Source organism: Rhineura floridana, chromosome 4 (assembly GCF_030035675.1).
Source record: "Rhineura floridana isolate rRhiFlo1 chromosome 4, rRhiFlo1.hap2, whole genome shotgun sequence".
Classification (NCBI taxonomy): Eukaryota; Metazoa; Chordata; class Lepidosauria; order Squamata; family Rhineuridae; genus Rhineura; species Rhineura floridana.
Genome location: NC_084483.1, coordinates 144411968 through 144433369, shown reverse-complemented (window position 1 = coordinate 144433369; position 21402 = coordinate 144411968). Strand labels below are relative to the sequence as shown.

The 21402-nt window shown below is 44.5% G+C and overlaps 1 protein-coding gene across 6 annotated transcripts in view; it reads left to right on the top strand.

Moving 5' to 3' along the window:
* AHCTF1 (AT-hook containing transcription factor 1) overlaps window positions 1-21402 on the top strand; it is an 81549-nt gene that overhangs the window by 34244 nt on the left and 25903 nt on the right. For 4 of the 6 annotated variants that reach the window (XM_061624656.1, XM_061624654.1, XM_061624650.1 and 1 more), the window contains exons 8-12: window positions 1495-1645; window positions 12209-12341; window positions 12432-12613; window positions 18891-18952; window positions 20244-20363. In XM_061624656.1, coding sequence (XP_061480640.1) covers window positions 1495-1645; window positions 12209-12341; window positions 12432-12613; window positions 18891-18952; window positions 20244-20363 — 648 coding nt within the window. The remainder of the gene's footprint in view (window positions 1-1494; window positions 1646-12208; window positions 12342-12431; window positions 12614-18890; window positions 18953-20243; window positions 20364-21402) is intronic. The other 2 variants (XM_061624651.1, XM_061624652.1) reach the window with 2 other exon arrangements.

Below are 21402 nucleotides of genomic sequence, written 5' to 3'. Positions count from 1 at the left end.
CCCCTGATCTATTTGTCCTGCATGCAAGTCATTACTTTATTTTAGTTTGAGGCTCAGGTAGTATCATAAAAAAACAGAATGAATTCTTGGATTTATATGCTTGTGTTTTAAAGCAGGTGTTTTTGGTTGTCAGTCATAGACTGCACATAGTGAATTCTGGTTCTGGAGAGGGTTGCTTTACAGTGCCCCAAGCATTCTGGCTAGCTTAAAAAGAACTGTCATGCTTGTGTTTTATTTCTTCCGTCTGAACTCAATTATTCAAATGCTTCCTAGTTTGCTGCATGTTTCAACATTGCATCTCTTCATAAAGTGATTTTTCCTAGTTTTAATCCTCTAATGTTTTAATTTAAACATATAACTGTTATATTCATATACTACGTAGACAGCTCAAGAATAATTTGCCTAACAAATTGACTTGGATTCATAAGGACTGTTGAATCCTCACAGCAAGGCCTACACTTTATTAAGTGTTGCTTTGGATGACATCTGTCTTATTTTTTTTAACTTAGGTATTTTAGTTACCTTTGGGGTTTGTGTTTCTTTCAGTTTGATTACTTCAGTGACTTCACAGTAAATGTGGAAGAGATGCAAATGTTTCTTCTATTGTTTAGTTCCAGAGCTAAGTTGATTTTACGTTCACTGGCAATAGTTGTATGTATGTATGCTTAAACATTTCAAAATACAGGGGGGAAATATGTTCACATTTATATTTGATAGCAATTTTCTTGATTGCCAAAAAATGAAATGGCTTCTAACACTATCTGACAATATTTAGCAATATTGTTGGCTTGGTTCAGTTGGCTAATAACAACAGGATTTTTGTCCTATCATCTGTCTATGATTTACTAAGAATATATAGGAAATTCCATTGGGTGTTATCCAGTGTTAGTCATACTCGGAGTAGTATTTCAATGTGTGTACTCCGAGTGACTGATATTGGGTGTCGCCAGCTGTTCTTATTTTGTGGGATGCTGCTGTGTGTTCATTAAGCATAGTATGCTGTGCAGGATATGAGAACTCATGCAATCAAAGCTCCACATTGACAGGATACTTTTGTATCTAGAGATGTTCTAACATGCTTATATCAACCTTTTCTTTAAAATACATAGGTAGGATAGCTTTCCTGGATAATTCTTCCATTACTGAAATGCTCCTGTAGTAACGTAGTCTGTCCCCATAGTTAAATGTGGTGCTTGTCATTGGTGGAAACAGTTTTGTCTTTGACATCCTTTTACAAAATATGAAAGCTTGTCAGCATATGGTATAACCTAGGAAAAAAGACTGCCACTAACATAAAATCTCTTCCGTCTTTTCTTTGGTACACTTGCCTTGTATTAAGGCATTTTTGAATCTCACCATTCTGTGTAATAATTGGGAAGTGTTTTCAAAGTACTTTGGATATTAAGCTTAAACATTCCTTTTTTATTAAAATATGGAACTTCTTAATAATCAGCAGACTGCACATTTATTTAATGTTATCACTTTTTTCTTCAGGGTTTAGAATACTGTGAAGAAAGATACAGCCTAGACCTCACAGGTGGAGTATTCTCTTTGAGAGGGCAGACTAGCAACACCAAATTAATTGGTTGTCAAACTGTAGAGAAATTTCGAAGTCATGTTGACAGAGAAGATGGTATTAATGAAGGTTGGTATAGAAAACATTTTCAAAATTTAGCATTAAAACTAAGAATGAGAATATGGTTTGTAAAATTCTCCTAATTCTACATTGAGGATTAGGTGTTGACCAAAATTTATGCAGAAATGCATTTAATGTTAATATTTCCAGTTCTGAATCAATAGTGTTTGAGGTGGGCATTTTAGTTATAAACAGCCATGTATACAGTTTACATTTTTCATTTGGAAGATAGAAAGCAATGTTAATGGCTTCTTACTCTAGAATCGCTGAGGAGAATAGAGAAGATAGAAAAAGGAAGTGAGTGTCTTTTGCTTTTGGCAGCTAAGAATTAGGGCACCCTCAATAATACTGAACATGTTAGTAAGTTAGTGTTAAAACTGTATTTCCCAAGAATGCGTAGCTGAGATTACTTTAATTTTATTAATAAGAATTTAAATGCAGGTTAGATCAATAAATCATTTCCTCTACCTTTTGTCTATTAACAATTGACAGTCACAGAACTCCTGCACGTCAAGTGTGTGTGCAGCTTGTCACCATTGTTAATCGTGTAATGCTTTAAAAGGGGATATTTGTGGATACTATATACAGAGATCATACCACCTGAGAGCCTCAAGACAGTTATGGCAGCTGGATGGATGTTTTCTGCCTATCTGCAGAGTAATCTCCTCCCTTTACACGATTAAAGTAGAGATAGAAGATGAAATTCCTCAAGCTTCTAACTTCTGTAATTATGCAAAGCACTCCTTACAGAAGCTCACAATAGCAATATCCATCTCTGATGTGATACCCAGAGCTCTAGTTCCCCCTGCCCTGGATGCGATGGGAGCTTATGTATTCTCCCTGGTGCTTTACTAAATGTCAGTTTTGAGGATTATTTTTGCTGTCAGAGCTGACTGAGTTTCTTCACAAGTCAGATATTCTGGCATGAAAGACATTTTGTTGTGGGAATTGGAACAAAAACCACAGGTCTTTGCCTGATTTTTGCATGTGAATTTTTCTCTGCCTGTGTGCTCTGACTCCCAGCACACGTGTACAGCATATAAACAAACAAAAAAACTGCATGCAAGTTAAGCAGATATGTTTTATGTACTGTTTCATGTTAATTTCTATACAAAATGCTTTCAGCTACATCTGCAACAAGATTGGGATGCCCATATTTCTTGTATAAAAAATGAACCGTTGGTTCTCATCTGAAAGGTGATTTTACTGGATGCCAGTCCATCACGTGGGTAGTAGTCTGCCATCTGGAGTTCAAGGACAGGAAATCCACTGAAGCTTGCAGCTTGAGGAAGTAGTTGGGCGTCACTGGCTTGCAGGCCCCAGTTCATTTTTGGACGTCGTCCACCAAGATGTGTTACTGGAAGAGACTATGTGCCAACCTGCAGGAGAAGAGAAAAGCAACAGCGGCCCTGCCACGGGCCACAGAAAGGACAATATCGTGGCCAGCAACGTTCTAACCTAGCTTGATTGATAAACAAGAATGGTTGTGGGGAAACACAATGGGGAACTACAGTGCTAAACTTAGTCCTACAGTGCTAACTTAGACCTAGGTATCTATTATATACATACAAAAACCTAGATCTGCCTCTCTGGCAGATCCTCCTTCCCCTCCTAATATGGATCTTTACGTGTACTGAGAGGAGCTTGATCCCTGGAACGAAATAGTGGCTATGCCCTGATAAACCGAACTGGGTGGGCCATGATGGACTGGCATCCAGTAAAATTACCTTTCAGTTGAGAACCAGTGGTTCATTTTCCCTGGATGCCAGTCCTTCACGTGATACATACCAAAGCCGTCCCAGCTGTGTAGGTTGGGGCAAGCCAACTAATCAGTGGAGACTGCTTGCTGCAGAACCCTTCCGAAGGAGGCCTTGGCCAAGACGTAGCAGGCTATCTTATAGTGTCTAATGAAGGTCGAAGGAGATGACCAATTTGCTGCTCTGCAGATATCTCTCAGGGAGGCGTTGGTAGTGAAGGCCGCCGTGGTGGAGGCTGCTCTAATAGATTGGGCAGTTATGCCCTGTGGTGGTGTAAGGCCACTGGCCTTGTAGGCCATTCAGATGCAAGTCCTTAGTCAGCGCGCTAGGGTCGGTGTCGAGGCCTTTTTGCCCAGGGACCTGGGGTGTACTGATATAAACATCGCCTCCGTGGTTCTCAGCTCTCTTGTTCTATCTATGTATGCCCTGAGTGCTCTAGTGACATCAAGGCAGTGCAACTCCTCCCTCAGGTGTACTGGTCTGGATGATAAGACTAGTTCCTGCTCCCTGTGGAAGGTCGTATTGACCTGGGGGATGAAGGAGGGTCTGTCCTAAGGACTACGGACTCATGAAAAATGCAGAGTTAGCATGCCCAGTTCCGAGATGCGTCTGGCCGACATGATGGCGACGAGGAACAGGACCTTGTAGGTCAGGAGCTGAAGGGAGATGATATCTAGTGGCTCAAAGGGTGGTCTCTATAGGGCATATAGGACCTTCTGTAGGTCCCATGATGGAAAACGGTGGGCAATGGGAGGCTGTGAGGCTGCTGCCCCCTTGAAGAAGTGCCGGACCAGCAGGCTGCTGTCAACTGCCTGACCAGAAGTGGTCGGAAGAAAAGCCGAGATGGCTGATGCCTGTCTCCTTAGCGTAGTGACCTTCACACCTAATTGGAGGCCCTGTGTAGGAACTCAAGGACCTGCGAGGCGTTGGCCTTGGATGGACAGATTCCCCTGGATTGACACTATCTGGTGAATGCCTTCCAGGTAGCCTGGTAAATCCTTGTTGTGGAAGGTCTATGTGCGGAGACAATGATGCCAATGACTCCCGAAGTGAGGCCCAAACATTTCGGGGTTCTCCGCTCAAGAGCCACACTGTCAGGCTCAACCATTCTGGATCTGGATGTCAGTCGGCCCCTGGGACAGGAGATCCGGCCTGAGGGGTAGTCTCCATGGTTCTGCCACTGAGAGATTGAGAAGCTCTGAGAACCATGGCCTCTGTGGCCACCAGGGGCGATTAGCACCAGGTGAGCCCTCTCCTCCCTCACCTTCTGCAAGGTGCAACCTAAGAGAGGCATAGGTGGAAAGGCATAGAGAAGGCCCTTTGGCCAACCTTGTGAAAGGGCGTCCATTGCCTCCTCTCCCAGAGACCAGTGTCGTGCAATGAAGCGAGGCAGCTGGTGGTTGTGTTCTGTTGCAAAAAGATCTATCTCTAGCAGGCCGTATCTCTGCTGTATCTTGGAAAATATCTGCGGGTGTAAGACCCATTCCCACAGGAGGATCTGCTGACGACTGAGCCTGTCTGCCATGGTGTTGGACTCCCCACTGAGGTGCTCTGCTGTCAGAGATGAGATATTGTGTTCTGCCCACTGCATGAGAAGGGTGGTCTCCACCTGTAGGCTCCTTGATGTGGAGCCCTCATTGCTGAGTTGTCGGTGTAAATCAGGATGTGGCTGAGATGAAAACACTGGTTGAAGTGAAGGAGGGCGAGACAGGCTGCTCGAAGTTCCAGCCAGTTGATGCTGTGACTTGCTTCCTCCTCTGACCAAGTGCCCTGGGTGTAGGTTGTGTTGCAGTGAGCTCCCCATCCCAGCAGGCTGGCGTTCATGGTAATTATGGTCCTGGGTGGATCTCTGAAGGGGGTACCTCTTACTAGGTTGACCCGCCTTGTCCAACATTGGAAAGACTGCCGGAGCTCCTTGGGCATGGGGGTTCATTTGTGCTAGGACCTCGCAATGTCTGCCTGATGGGGAGGCAGGGCCCACTGCAGGGGTCGTGTGTGGTGACGAGCCCAAGGAACTATCTGTATGGTGGAGATGAAGAGACCTAGAGCCCCAGCAAGGCTCATGATGTCTACTGTCTTGTTTTGGTAGAGGGTGGATGCCGTCTTCTTGATAGTCTGTACTCTTTGTGGAGAGAGGTGTACGAGGCCACACTCTGTGTCTGTCAGGGCCCCCAGGTGCTGCAGCTGTTGGGAGGGGGCTAGGTGACTCTTTTTGTAGTTGACTAGGAAGCCAAGCTGGTTGAGGAGCCTCAGGGTTAGGTTGACATGATCTCGAGCACGCTGTAGATTGCTTGCCCTCACTAGAAGGTCATCGAGGTACGGATAGATGTGAACCCCTTGAAGACGGAGGTGAGCCACCGCGGCTGCCATGATCTTTGTGAATACCCATGGAGCTGAAGAGAGACCAAAAGGGAGGGTCCTGTACTGGAAAGGTTGTTGTCCAAATGAGAACCACAGAAACCTCCTGTGGGAGGGCAAGATTGGGATGTGGAGGTAGGCTTCCTTCAGGTCTATGGAGGCCAGGTAGCTGCCTTCCTGTAATGCCTGTCTAATGGAGGCCAGGGATTCCATCTTGAATCTGTGGTACTTTACAGACCTGTTCAGGTGTTTGAGGTTTAGAATTGCTCTCCAGGAGAGATCTTGTTTGGGAACAGTAAACAAGACAGAGTAGACTCCTGAGCCACGCTGAGACTGCTTGATCTCCTCTATGGCCTGGATCTCCATCAGGTGTTGCACTGCGGTTGACATGATGAGACTTCTCGACAGGTCATTGTGGACCTTGGACGGGATGAATCTGGGGGAGGTTCTATTGAGTAGCCCCTGGTAACTGTATCAAGGAACCAGGCATCTGCCCCGATGGCCCTCCAGTTAGGGGCGAACTATACCCCCAGTGTCCATGATGTCACTGGTGTTGGTGCCGGCCACCTCACTTGGGAGTGGTGGTCAGGTAGCTAGGCCTACCCCCTTGAGAGGGTTGTGGTTTCGCTTGGTAGTGGTGCTTAGACCATGAGTAATGGGTGGGGGTCTGTAATCCCTCTTGCTGATTGACTTCCCAATTGAAAGGACTGGTAGGAGTTGTAGGAAACGTATTTTCTCTGGCCAAGTCTGTCCTCCCGTCTTGCAGTTGCCAGATAAGGCTTTCTCTTTTCCTTGGGGTCTATAAGCACCTCCTTCAAAGTCTCATTGCCAAAAAGTTTTACTCCAGAGAAGAGTCTAGTAGTGAGGTTGGCCTTTGCTGTACTGTCTGCATCCCAGTGTCTTAGCCAGATAGTGCGGCATGCCATGATATCGGCAGCCATGGATCTGGCCGTGAATTGAGAGGCGTCCACTGTGGCATCTGCGATAAAAGACGCTGTCTTATGAAGCTTTAATAGAGTCTTTCTGCATCACTCTGAGTCTTGGTCAGGATTGTCCAATAACTTGTCTAGCCAGACCAAGGAGGCCCTGGCGAAGGCTGATGCAGTGTTGGAGGCCCTGAAGGAGATAGCATCAGCCTCATGAGACCGTCTCAGGGTGTAATCCAGCCGACGCTCCATGGAGTCCCTCAGGCGTGTCTCCTCTTCTTTGAGGATAGATCTTGACACGAGACCAAGGACTGGACAGTCCACTGGCGGGATTCAGAGAAGCTCCATAAAGTCGGGCTTTATGGCATAGAGCTTGTTGGCCAGTGCCCTCCTAGTGCGGGACTGTAAAGGACCGTTCCATTCTGCCAGGGCGTTCTTGCGGATTGTCGCTGGGATAGGTGTGGCCAGACAGTGGTGGTTGTTCCTTCTGTGCCTCCACTGGGTCACCCCTGTCAATACCTGGTTTCTCTGCTGCTAAGGTGACCTGAACTCTTTTCAGGAGGGGGAAATAGTCCGAAGACTGGAAAAGGTGCTGTGTAAGGGGTCCCGGTCTCTCCTCTTCCGAGTCTGTGCTCCACCCTGCCTCCAAAAACTCCTGATCCGATGAGGGGTAATACTCCTGGTGGTGCTCCCCTCGAGATCTGCCTCTCGACATGTCAAAAGGGCTTGGAGACAATTCCCTATCCTCCTCTGAGGAATGTGGGAGTTCCACCTTGTGCTTAGACTTGCGTTTGGCTTTCCGCCCTCTAGAAGTGCTAGCGTTGGAAGGGTGGGTAGCTGCCGTCGGTTGTGTGGAGCTGGTGCCACTGGCTAGTGAGTTAAAGAAGGCCTCCTTGAGCCTCTCTATTAAGTCATCGGAAAACTCCAAAGGAGGGCCCCGGCTCAGAGTTGAGCGACTAGACGAGCGTGTTGAACGAGCTGTTAGCTGTGAAAGCCTGCTAGACTTGCTACCTGAGGGTTCTGAAATGGCTGTACTGTCTGTTCTCTGCCTTGATGGACCCTGGCCCTCAAGGTGCTGCGCTGTCTCCGGCGTGGGTCCCTGTGCCTGCTCCTCCTGCCCCATATATCTAGTCCTGTTTGAGGACTGAGTGTGTGGCTCCTTCTGGCATACCTTTCTTGGCCTTGGATGGGGAAGAAGACTGGTTCACATTAGGCTGAGGTGCCTGAGCACCTGATGGACAGAGCCGTCCTGCGCTGTCCTGCTTAGAAGCTATGTAGGGTGACTATGAGGTGCTGCTCTGTCTGCTGCTACATTTGGCTAGGGAGGAGAGCATGTAGACCCAGGATGTCACCTGGCCTGCGGTACTCTGCGACTGCTCTGCTTGCTGTTGCGATTGGCTAGGGAGGAGAGCGTTGGGCTGGATAGTGGTCGGGTGATTGTCCTCTAAAAAGGCGACTCTGCTCTGCCTGCTGCCACGATTGGTAAGGGGGCAGAGTGTGCAAAAAAAGCCAGGTGATAAACAAGAGGCTGTTTTCTATCGAGGCTTGCTCTGCCCACTACCGCGATTGGTATGGGGTGGGAGCTCTGAGTTCTGAATTGCAGCCGGCTAAGAAGTGCTCTATGGGGACTCTTTCACTGTCTGCCCAGTCCAAGTGGGAGAGTGAAGAAGGGACAGAAAGGAAGGAGGAGGGAGTCAATACTGCTGGAAGAGGGGTAGTACAGAGACTACCCTAGTGAGAACAATGATTGAGAACAAAAGGGAAAAAATATTTTGTGTCTTCTTTTTTTAAAACCAGTCTGGATAGTGGAGAAAGCTCTGAGAGTAATGATTGCAAACAAAAAGGGGAAAGAATTTTTTTTTACCAGGAGGGGGTGCTAAGTGGGGCAAAGGAGCTCTGTTACCCCCACTTGAGCTGCTCAGGTGATCTGTAAAAGCAGCAACGGGGGGGGGAGCGGATAGAAGGAGCTCTATTACCCCCACTTGAGCTGCTTGGTTTTCTAAAGAACTGCGACGGGGGGCACCGAACAGCTGAGCGCCGGACTATTGAAGCGCTAAACACAGCGCTGCTCAAGATATGCCAGCCCTAGGAAACAGGAGAGCCGTCTGGGAAAACATGCGCGGCCCTGCCGCAAAGGGGGGAACTGCCGAACAGCTGATTGCAGCGCCGCCGAACAGCTGATCACAGCACTGCCAGACCAGCCCTGGAAATCAAAAGAGGGCTGGCGGGAACAACAATGGCGGTAGCTGCGGGGGTGGGGGTGAATGGGGCAGCCAGCCCCAGGGGAAAAGGAGGCTGTTGGCAAGGTTAGCGGTGGAAACTGCGAAGGGAGAATCCGACCCCGCAGCGAGTGCAGCGCTCCTGCCAAAAGTAAAGCAGCTGGGGAAAAAAGAAAACTGGCGGTAGTGAACGTGAGGCCCCCGGTGGCTCCTGAATTTTTTTAAAAAAATAAAATGGCACCCATTCACGCCAAAAGGAAGAAGGAAGAAACCTTCTTTAAAAATACGAAGAGAGGATAGGAGGGGGGAAGGAACAAATTAGCACACCCCACCTCCCAAGGACAGAAAGAAAAGGGGGAAAACGAGAAAGGAAAGAATGAAGAAAAAGGAGGTAAAACTCACGTAGGAAGTAGGACTAAGACATCTGCCTTGGACCAGGACAGGAAATGAACTGGGCCCTTCAAGCCAGCGCCACCTAACTACTTCCTCAAGCTGCAATCTTCAGTGCATTTCCCGTCCTTGAACTCCAGATGGCAGACTATTACCCACGTGATGGACTGGCATCCCGGGAAAATGAAGGCATATGACTGTGAAACAAGGATCACAGATACATAGTGGATCACTAGCTAAAATATATTGTAAACTGCCCAGGATTCTTGTGCTGCATTTTTAACTTGGGGACAGATAGCCAATAACAGTGAAAATTGGTCACAAAGAGCACATGTATATCTAAATTCCCCTCTTCCTCCCTTGTCAGCCCAGTTTAACAGAAAAACAGATGGAGTGATTGGGAAAGGATCAGGACTCTGTTTAAAGAGGAAAGTGGTGGCTTGTCATTTTATTAGAAGTCCGGAAAAAGCATCTGTATTTCAAAAGCCTTTGTGGTTTATTGTATCTGGCATGTGCATTAATAGTTTTTGTAGTAGTGCTGCTGTTTTGATTTTTGTTTTTTAATATTGATACTTTATGGTTTTTGTGTGTGAGATGGTTTTTACAGTAAGCTGTTTTGAAGACATATTTGGCCAGAAATGGAGCATGTGAATGTGACATGAACTTTAGTATGTATCCATCGTGATTGCAGTATGCATGTTTTGTGTACTAAGAACCTATACCTGAGTTCAGAATTCTCAGTGAAAAGTTACCCCTAGGTTCTGCTTTCTTCTTTGCTGAAATAGTATTGCTGAGAAACCCATTGTTTTTGTTTAGACTTTTGGATAATGTGTGTTCAGGTTTTTAAGGGGGTATGCCCTTCAAACAGATATACAAATAAAATCAGCAACTACTTGCTAAAAAATTAATCTGAAAATATTCTAGAAGTAACTCAAATTAATTTTCAAGTGGCTCTCAGGTACCTGTCTTAATTACTTCTATTTAGGCTCACATTTAAAGAGATAAAGAAGCTCCAAGCATATTGGTTTAAATAGTGAAACTAGAGTCAGACCAGCTATCTTGCAGGATTAGTGAATCAATCTTGTTGAAGATGTTAGAGTGCTCTGAGTGGTGGGGAAGCTTTATCTATAAAAGTTTGGTCTTAACCGTAATGTTCAATTCAAATGTATTTCAAAGGAAGTGTATTTAGGATTGGAATGTGTATTAAAAATTGCTGTGATTGAAGCTAAAAGCACCTTGGTTATCTAAATCTAAGGAGGTTATGCTTCTGCTTAAAAATGGCTAAGTAAGAAGATCTGTGTGAACAAGCAAAGCATAGCCACAGACTTCAGTAGGTTGTCTTTCAATTTAAGGATGTAATTTTTTGCAAAAATAGCAGAGTACACTGTTTTAGTATCATTCCTATTAAAAGGAAACAAACTAAATTAGGCTTATCTTCACACTTTATCATCACTAAAGTTAAATCAGGGTAGTATTCATGTGTTTTCTAAACCACTAACATTATTCCATTGATGGATTACTTGATCCTAGAAATAGAAACTATTATAGATCTTACAGCATTTTTTGTGGCGCAAATTACCTCTTGATTTAGAAGCTATAAGAGATCCATGCAGGTACTCGCCACAGGAGCATTTGTTGTAAGAGTGCTTGTACATCAGGAAGCATCAAGAATATATTCTCATTTTAATATTAAAAATGTAGTTTTCATTTTGAGAAATAAATGTTCATGGCTACTGTTTAAAGGTCCTCTGTCCAATCTAAAGCTGTTCAGGTTGTGTGGATGGAAGAATTTTGGGTTTTGTTCTGTATTTAGTTTGTAAAATATTAGTACTTTGTTGTTCTCCACTGGCTCCCAACCAGTTTCTGGTCACAATTGAAAGTGTTGCTTTTGACCTTTCTAAGGACCATCACAGCTTGGGACTTTGATAGCCTTTTCCCACATGTACCCACTGCTATCTCATCTTGTGCCTCTTTGAGCTTCTCTGCCAAGTGAGGTACAGTGGATGTCCATGAGTGAAAGGGCCTTGTGCCTACTTACGGTATTTTCAGCATTAGGCAAAGGCATCCTCACCAAAGCCTTTTCAACGATGTAGTTTTAATATTGTTCGAGCTGTATTTGATGTCTTTTAATTTTAATTTTTTAATTATCTGCTCTCCACTTCCTTGATCTGTGTTGCATCTTATTTGATATTTTGACCTGGTTTTAATGACAGTTTGCCAGACGTCACAACAGATCATGGTAAAGTAAAATTTTCTGAGCTACTACTCTTGCAAGAGGAGAGGAGGTACATGAGTCCAGGAGGAAGCTAAACTTGTTCACATCTGTCTAAACCATCATTTCCCAACTAGTGGGCCACCAGATGTTGTTGGACCACAATTCCCATCTTTCCTGACCATTGGCGATGCTGGCTGAGGCTGATGGGAGTTGTGGTCCAACAACATCTGGTGGCCCACTAGTTGGGAAAGGCTGGTCTAAACCATAGTTGAGCACAATGTCTGAATGTGGCTGTTTCTCTTTGGAACCTTCTTGTCAATTTCAGCTTCTGATCCAAAACTGAAGCATGGTTTTCACTTCTGGTGCATCACTTTCTATTGCAAGCAGGCAGGTGACCCACTTCTACATATAACTAGCAAATCCCCCCCAATGTTCTATCATTAAATTAAAGCTCCAAAATTCTCTTAAGCATTTTCAAAGAAAGTTAGAAAACTTGACCTAGTTCCATGTGTACTTAAGTTCAGCTAAGCATAATTGAACTTGAGCTGTTAAGAATGGGGATAAACTGGGAGAGCATGAGAAATTAAGATTAGACTGTACATAACCAACTATTGTATTATGTTGCTTCATTTTGAGCCTTAAGTAGTTATGCCTCACTTCCTATAAAATTGAACTGTATAGTCGTGCCATCTCTTTATTCCTTCTAGTCATATCACCTGACACAAGTGTATCGATCTTCAGCTGGCAAGTAAACACATATGGTCAAGGCAAACCCTCTACCTATTTAGGTATATTTGACATAAATCGCTGGTATCATGCTCAAATGCCAGATTCATTAAGGTAAGAAGTGGCAGTTTCTCTTCATAGATTTTCAAAATAATTTGTAGTATATTGGCAGCTTGACTTATGTTTTTTGTCTGCTTTCTCAAGGCCTGGGGAATTTCTACACAATTGTCCTTACTTTGCATTATGGTCCCTGGATGCTGTAGTGAGCATGACATCTCCATATCGCATTTTGGATGTCTTGGTTCATGAGCGAAGCTTAAGTCGTGGTGTGCCTCCTTCATATCCTCCACCTGAACAATTTTTTAACCCAAGCACCTACAACTTTGGTATGTGTACCATCAATTGCTTCTATAGGAACATGTTGAACAGGACAACTGGAGATGAAATGTGTATCCTATGTATCATTTCTAGCAATTATGGCTGCTGCTATTCTAAGGAACTTTCCAGTCTATTTGTTAGGCAAAGAGTGTATTCTTGCCCATACTTTGTTGCAGGCAGTCCAAACGTCTTCTCACTCGCTAGTATATCTATTGCAGGGAAAAGCATTTTTCTCCTGTGCATGTAAGATGGTCTCAGGTGGTGGGACTTGAGCTCCACCTTGTGGTTGAATGCCGAAAAGATGCTGTTAGGTTTTGCAGAGTCCTCTAATCTCCCATTACACACAAGGATTAGTTCTTTCTGCCTTCAACAAGTGTGGTTAGGTTCACACTCTGCTCACCTTCTACGGGATCAGGCCTGTACTTCAAGAGTTATGTCAATGTGATTTCTCTTACCATTTGTTTCTACTAATTCCGGGTGCTTAGGTTCTTCATTCATCCATTTGTTTTTCTTAAAAAAAAACACCAACAAACTTTATTTCTCAGCCTTGAATCTACAACTGCCTTTTTGTCTCTTTTCTCCCTTCGGGGAAGAAGAACCCACTGCTGGATTCTGTTTTTTATCTCCCACTGAAGAAAGTCTAGGCCTCTGCTGCCGCCTCTGCCTCCTGCCATAACTTTGTCAGCATCTTCTACACAACAGAGCACTTTACTAGTGGCAGTTAGCACCAACCCCTCTTCCTCAGGGCTAGAGGGTGTCTTGGCACTTTTGATATCCGTAGGCAGGGAGACTGTCGAAGCATTCTCAGATTTTATCACATCATCATTGAGATCCTTCAACATGGTGGGCCTACAGGAACAAGGAGAGAATATCAGCAGAGCCTTGTCATTCTCCTTTCACAGCGAGTGGGATCACCTCAGAGGAGGTGGGGAGGTGCTTTGACTATCACATCTGGCACTGGGGAAGGATCACAACATTTAATACACGGGTCTCTCAGAATAGAAGAGCAGCTCTGTGGTGATGGGTGGGGCAGTCATCAGCAACTCATAGATCCATTTTATTTTTCTACTCAGTCTTCTCCTGAGGACTTAAGGGGTTTTCAGGACACCTTCAGGGCTCAGCCCTCCTGCCACTCTCATGTGTTGCAGGACCGTAATTCCCAGCTCGCTTCATCAGCTGGGCTGCCCAATGTTTCCCAGTTCACCTTCATCAGCTTTATCAACTGAGCTGCCTCCACTAGCTCAATTACATCTATCGGCTCACATGCTTCAACAATTGAAGAAGCTTGGTTAGCCGACCATTCTAAGGATTTGGCTGCTATGTTTCAGATCATGCCTCATGCCTAGCAGTGGGCTCCTGCTTATACCTACTTCACAGGTTGTGCCCCAGGCCCTTGGTTCCACCCCATATGTCTCCTAACCCCCATGCTGTACATAGGAAGTGGGCAAGAGGCATGTGATCTAACTAGACCAGAAAGTGACCCTCCAGTTAGAGCTGAGGATCCAGATGCCAGTTTGATTGTTTTGGATGAGGAGGAATGGATTGGTGCTTCAGAGCCCGAGAATGTGGCTTTTAATCACCTCTTCCATGATTCCCATTATCACACCTTTCTGTGCAAGACAATGGAAGCTGTACATCTGAATTCCAAGGAGAAACCTCCTGCTCCCTCCCCATCCAAGATGGCAGCAGAATGCCCTGATCCTCAAAGTCCAGAGTGGCAAAGCTGTCGTCACTATTTTCTAAAGTCATCAAATCTGAGTTTGATACACCCTTGCATTGCCAGAAATCTGTTTCCATAGCTAACAAGTATTAAGCTGTAGAGCAAAATCTGGTGGATCAACTGACGCTGCTTCTTGTTGATGAGGCAAGTGAATACTTGCAAGGGGCAAGGGAATACTTACGTAAATTAAGCTCTAGAGCCAACTGACGCTGCTTCTCGTTGATGAAGCAAGTGAATACTTGCATGGGGCAAGTGAATACTTATGTGAATCCACAGCATGGGACTAGTGAGTCCTCCTTTAAATCCAAAAGTTTCAGATGCACAGCCAAAGGGTGCCATGGAATGACAGATGAATCTGGGTTTGAGGTGAGTTCACAACTTCTCCCCAGGAAGATATTCTTAGGCATCTATTCAATTTTCTTTACTTTGGCTCCTTCAGGGTAGTGCTGGACCTGAAATGTCTAAATGAGTTCATTTGATATCACGACTTCAGGATGGAGACCCTGGAAAGGGGGACTTCCTCTCATCAATTAATTTCAAAGAAGTGTGCTTACATGTTCCTATTTGGTGCCCACTTAGGTGTTACCTGAGGTTTGTGATCAGCAGCCTTCACTTCCAGTACAAGGCCATGCCCTTCGGCCTGTCGTTGACCCCCAGGGTGTTCATGAAAATCATGGGCATCCTGGTGGTCCACTTCAGTCTGCAAGGAGTTCATATTTATCGCTATCTGGACAAACTCTTGATTCGGTCTTCTGAGGGCCTGGGAGGATCTACACATCAATTTGTATATCTCAAGTCCGTGGGTTTCTGATCAATCACACAAAGAGTCGTCTGTATCCACTTCAGTTGATCCTGCACCTGGGGGTCATGGTAGACATGGAAACGGGGTCATGTCACTTTCATTGACACAAGCCTCCAAGAATTGACTGGTGGTCTATTCTATCTTCTCCACCAGTGTATCTCATGAAACTTGCAGGAATCCTAGTTCTCATGGTCTGGGCAGTTCAGGTAACTCCTTCGGCAGGACTTCAGACCTGCCCTCTTCAATGGGTTTTGTTGCCCTTTCAGAGCAACATCACAGACTTCACCTTCAGGTTTCTCTGTCACATGCAGTTTGTTGGTCTTTGTTCTGGTGGTCACAGGAGGCCATTCTGCAAGGAGTTCCACTCAGAGACCTCCCTGGATGATTGTAATGTCAGATTGTAAAATCATACCAGTTACCTTCATTGGACGAAGACCCATCTGAAGTCCCTCATGGTGCAGCATCTAAAAGATGAGGAAAACGATTAGTTGGGAACAAGCTCGAAAGTGACGACTGCATGCAGATGTTTTCAGGGAACTTGTGGATGTCTTCAGAAGAGTACAAGTGGATATATTCGCTTCTCCCTGCAGCCATCAGGAAAAAAGGTTTTTTCTCCTGCTACGAGCTTCCCTCGGCAGAAGCTGTAGATGCTCTTGGACACGGGCTGTTATACGAATTTCCTCTTATGCCACATTTTTCCAGAGGCCTCAAGAAGATCCAAGATGAGAGGAAAAGTGTTCTTTTAGTGGCTCCATACTGGCTGTGAAGACCATAGTTCTCCAAGATACTCAGTTTAGCAATATCTGCCCTGTGTCAGCTACCTCTCAGAGGGGATCTGTTATCCCAGGGATGTCTGTAGCATCTGGACCTGGCCTGGTGGAACCTTCATGGGTGGTCATTCAGGGGAAACTTTTACTAAGGCAGGTCTCTCGCCATCAGTAGTTGATACCATGATGGCTCCCAGATAGTCTTTATGAGAGTACATGGAAGGTATTTTCTGCTTGGTGCTGTAAGGAACAATTAGTTCCTGGGAAAGCGGGTGTTAATTAAGTATTGTCCTTCCTTCAAGACAGGCTCAATATAGTGCTCAGATCCAACACTCATCGGCGACAAGCCTCTGCTTTGTCCTCTGTCTTTTCCGCAACTACAGAGAAATCCTTGGATTCTCACTCATTCCTGAAGCATTTCCTGCAAGGAGCCAACATCTCAACAACTCCAAAGCCAGCATCGCTTCCCTACCTGGGATTTGCTCAGGGATTTGACTGCTCTTCAGAAGCCTTCTTTTGAGCCTCTGTCCCTTCATCTACTTTGTTTCAAAGTTCTGTTTCTTGCTGTCACTTTTTCCTAAAGGATTGCAGAGCTCAGTGCTCTGTGGCCAAACACTACTGTACATTCCACAAGGACAGAGTGATCCTCCGTACTGTTTCTTACTTCTGTCTTAAGGTCCTGTCTTCCTTTCACTGTCAACAGGAGCTCATTCTACACTCTTTATGTCCTTCACCTATTATCTGAATGAAGAAGGTTGGCACTCGTATGTATGTAGGTTTACATCTCAAGAATGAAGCCCATATTGCCAAACTGATGCCCTGTTTGTTTCCTTTCACCCCCAATGTTCACCTCCATTTTGTCTAGGTGGCTTAAAGCCTGCATAGCATTGGCCTTTCTTGCTTCCTTGAATCTCACTGTTTCATCTAAGATTGTGGCACACTCTGCCAGGGTGACGACTGCTTTTTTCCTTAATGCTCCTCTTCATGAGGTTTGCAGGGCTGCCGCATGGACTACCCTAACATGTTTATCAAGCATTATAAGATTCCTATTCCTTGGCCGAAGCAGCCTTTAGTTAGTTAGTTATTGTATTTATATACCACCCCATAGCCAAAGCGCTCTGGGCGGTTTACAGTAACTAAACAGTAGCCTTTGGGAGAAGGGTACTGAAGCATGTTCTCCCAGGCCAGTAGGCAGCCCAGTTTTGCTTTTAAGTTTACCCACCCTACATGGGTCAGCTTTGGTATGTTTCATCTGAGATATATTACATGCACGAGAAAAGAGACATTTGGTCTTACCATGAAACAATGTTCTACATGCATGTAAAGATGATCTCAGGGATTCTCCCTATTGTGCTGGGCTGCTTGATTTTGTTCTTGTTTTCTGTTCTGTGGCAGAGTGTACTTTTTGTGTGTTTCTGAGGTCATGTTCCTATATATGTCTTTTCTTGCTTATGAAAGAACTGATCCCTGTGTGTAAGGGGAGGCTAGAGGACAGCATCTTTTTTGCTTTCAGCCACAAGGTGGAGCTCAAGTCCCACCATCTGAGATCTTTACATGTCTGTAGAAGACTGTTTCCTAGTGAGATCAAATATCTCTTTTCTAGCACACTCTGATTACTTTTTGTGTGTGTGTGTTTTTGGCTGGTGCCAATAACATAATTGGTGGGAAAAGTGTACTCTTCCTTACAGTGCCTGTATAACCCTTTCTGTGTTTTAATACTGCAATCTGTACTGCAAATTTATGGCTTTATCAGGACTGGGGAAGATTCCACTGGAAATCAGTAGAAAGAGCATTCATATAGTCTGTATGTGAGGAGGGGAGGAGCAATGAACACCAAAAAGGCTGCTTCCTTGACATGGGCATTATTTTGATGCCATCAAAAATAGTTTTTGGCTGTGCACTTTCTCCCTTTACTGTTTGAGTACTATATATAGTGTGTTCAAGAAAAAGTGTGGAAGCTGTTTTCGCTCTCTGGCAAGATTACCTGTCCCTGCATCTATTGCATGGGGACCAGATGTTTTTGCTGGTCTACATCAGCACTACTAATAGAGTAGTATAATATAGTGCTATCTATAGTACAAGCATATTTTTTAATCTCGTCTGACTGAATATTGCCAGAAGGGCGAGCCCATTTTGGATCCGGGAGTGGTTGGTTGGCAGGAGAGCTTGAAACTTTTCTCGCTAGCCGTGTTCCAAATCCACATCAGGGCAACCATACCTGCTATTTGTGCATTGAAAGAAACGTTCTATTCATTCAGTGGAAGTTTTTCCTTTCTGTGGGGATGCTTGGAGCACAACTAAAAACTCAAAGAATGCAAATGCCAGACCTCTGCTACTTGCTACTGTCACTCCTTTCCCAAAGCCAAAAAAAACTAACCTTGGGAAAGGGACACAAGGCAGCAGAGGATTCCGAAGAAGATAAAGATCCAAGCAGGCTTCCCATCTGAACAAAAATGACATGCAGAGTGTACTTTTCTCCCCTGCTAGGGAATTGTAGGCTGTATTACAAGTTTCATGATATCATCAGCTGCTCATTATTTCTTTTTAAGTGAGTGCCCTCCATTGCTTACTACCCTGCGAAAAGTTTTTTGGCCTCAGGCAAAGGGGTGTGTGTGAGATAGCTGAGCATGTAATCAGAGTTGAGGGAATGGGCTTGTTGAACCTGAACTGTGCTTGCCTCTATCCTGCGTATAATAACTCGAGCAGAGGTACTTAAACGGCTGAGCACCACTGCTTCAAAGACCGCCACCTTTCCAGCCCCTTACCCAGCATGTAGGCTCCAAGCACTTCCACACACTTTGTAATTTCTAACACATTTCTCTAAAAATAAGTATTCCACATCGTTGTGGGTCTGTTACGCAACTTATGTCATAGTTTCTAGAGAAATGTTTGAACGTTGTCAGAAAAGGAAGCAAATAAGGAACTTGTTTAACCTTTCAACTAATTGAGCATTATAACTGGCAGCATAGACTTTAACGAAATTCTGTGTTCTGTAGATGCCACTTGTTTGCTGAACTCTGGAGTTGTTCATATGACTTGCACAGGATTTCAAAAGGATGTAAGTTATAATTCTCTGTTGCTGTCATTATGGTGCTTGCCTATTCACATTCTTACTAATTTTGCCAGTCATAAATGTTATACAAGTCTGCTCTACCATGGTAATTTTATTCCTAAGTGCTTTAGAAAGGTTGCCCAAACTAAGCATGCTAAGAAAAATAGAAAAAATGCTGGTATAGTCATACACCACATTATGTTTAATACAGTTTTCATACATCAATTCAGTATGCCCCTGCAAAATGTCCATTACACTTTACCTCTCATTTCCAAGCAGAGGCCAGACAGATTACTTGATTGTCCTATATGCTTTGATCAGTAGCATTCAGTTCTGCACTTAGTAATGTCCTCTATGAAGGCCAGTGAACTGAAACTAAATCCTGAGAAGATGGGCAGGTAGTTCTTGGGTTCAGCCAGTTCTGGGTGGGATTTTGCTTTCTCTTAAAGACCAGGTATGCAGTTTAGAGATACTTGATGAATAGTTAGCATGTGAGACTCAGGTGGCTGTGGTGGGTCAGAGTGCCTTTTACCTGTTTTGGTTAGTTCACCACCCATGGATATTTCTTCACCAGGATAAGCTTCTCATGGTGATTCACTCTCTGGTTATGTCTAAGTGCCTTATATATGGGTCTGTCCTTAAAGATCACCCAGAATGTTCAGTTAGTGCAGAAATTCAGCTGGTACAGCCAGGGTGGTACATATTATACCTGTTCTGAATGAACTTGAGTGGCTGCCTATTCACTTCTGAGCTCAATTTAAAGGGTGATTCTTACCTTCAAAGCTGTAAAGCCCAGATACCTGAGGGAGCACCTCTTCCCATACCAACCTGCCAATGTCTTTTCAGATCTTCTGTAGAAGCCTGTCTCCATGTACCTTCTTTAGTGGAGGTACATTATAGTCACAAAGGAGAAGGCCTTTTCAATGTTGGAAGCCTGACTTACAAATGCCCTCCCCAAGGAGCCACCTCTTAAGCCAACACAGACATTACAATCTTTTTGGCTTCAGATTAAGACCAACCTTTTTGCCCAGACATTTTACATGGAATTTCAATTGAAACTGCTTTTTCTGTTTACCTTTATGTGTTTAGCCTTTCTTTTAAAAACAAAGTATTGTATTCATATGCTGTGTGAACTTTCATAGTTCTGTGTACACTGCCCTGATAGATGGAGGGCAGATGAATAACAGTGCTTCATGCGGAAGCAGCAAATTCTATGCTGTTCACCCTGGCCAGAATCTTAAGTCTTACTTGGTAATAAGGCCTCTTCTGAAGCACTCTTTCCTCTCACTCTGAAAAGTTGTACATGAAGGTCAGAAGATCCTCCACTGTGGAAGTTTTCACTGGAATAGAAAATAAGCACCCCATGTCTGCATGTGCACAGAACTTCACAAGGTTCTTTGGATTCCAGTCACTCCAGGTAGTTCTAGTTGTATTCAGCATACGCCTGATGGTAATATTACTGATATGCATAGGCTCAACAGTTAGGTAGCACACTCGGTAAGGACTATTTAAGTGTTAAACTTCCTCCAAATAATTCTGCAGGAGTTACTGACCTATAAATTTATTTTAATTAATTAATTATCCTTCCCTTCCTCCCAGTAGGAGCCCAGGGCAGGAAACACACTAAGAAACTCTAAAACATCGTAAAAACAGACTTTAAAATATATTAAAACAAAGCATCTTTAAAAACACTTTTTCAAAAACAGCTTTAAAAACATCTTAAAAAGTAATTCCAACACAGATGCAGAACAGGATAAGGCTTCTACTTAAAGGTTTGTTGAAAGAGGAAGGTCTTCAGTAGGTGCCGAAAAGATAACCGAGATGGTGCCTGTCTAATATTTAAGGGGAAGGAATTCCCAAAGGGTAGGTGCCACTACTCTAAAGGTCCACTTCCTATGTTGTGCAGAACAGACCTCCTGATAAGATGGTATCTGTAGGAGGCCCTCACCTGCAGAGTAATAGTGATCAATTGGGTATATAAGGGTTGCAGCAGATATTGCACTGGGGACTACAGTTGATGTAGGTGGGGCATCAAAATTGCTACAGAGGCAAGCAACTTTACCCTCAAATGCCTTGCAAACAATTCACAGTGGGCCTCCAAAGGGTCTAAAACTCCATTTCCTGGAGTTGATGTCAACAGACCCCTGAAAATACAGAAAAGCTCCATTGGACTGCTACTTGAGGATGCAGTGGTGGCAGAGAAGTGGGCCTTCTTCACCGCCCTCACTGCCACACAGTAGGCACAGTTATGATGTTTTACTCATGCCTGATCAGCCTCACAGCATATTTTTTAACACTTGCGCTCTAGCCATCGTCCAGCCTGTTTCATTTCCCTTAGTTCACTGGTGTGCCAAAGTGCAAACCAGGCTCCACAGTGCCGGAGAGGGCGCTCAGGCAACCTTATTAAGAACCCGACACCCGTTGTTGTTCCACAGCGTGAGAAGGGCTTCAACAGG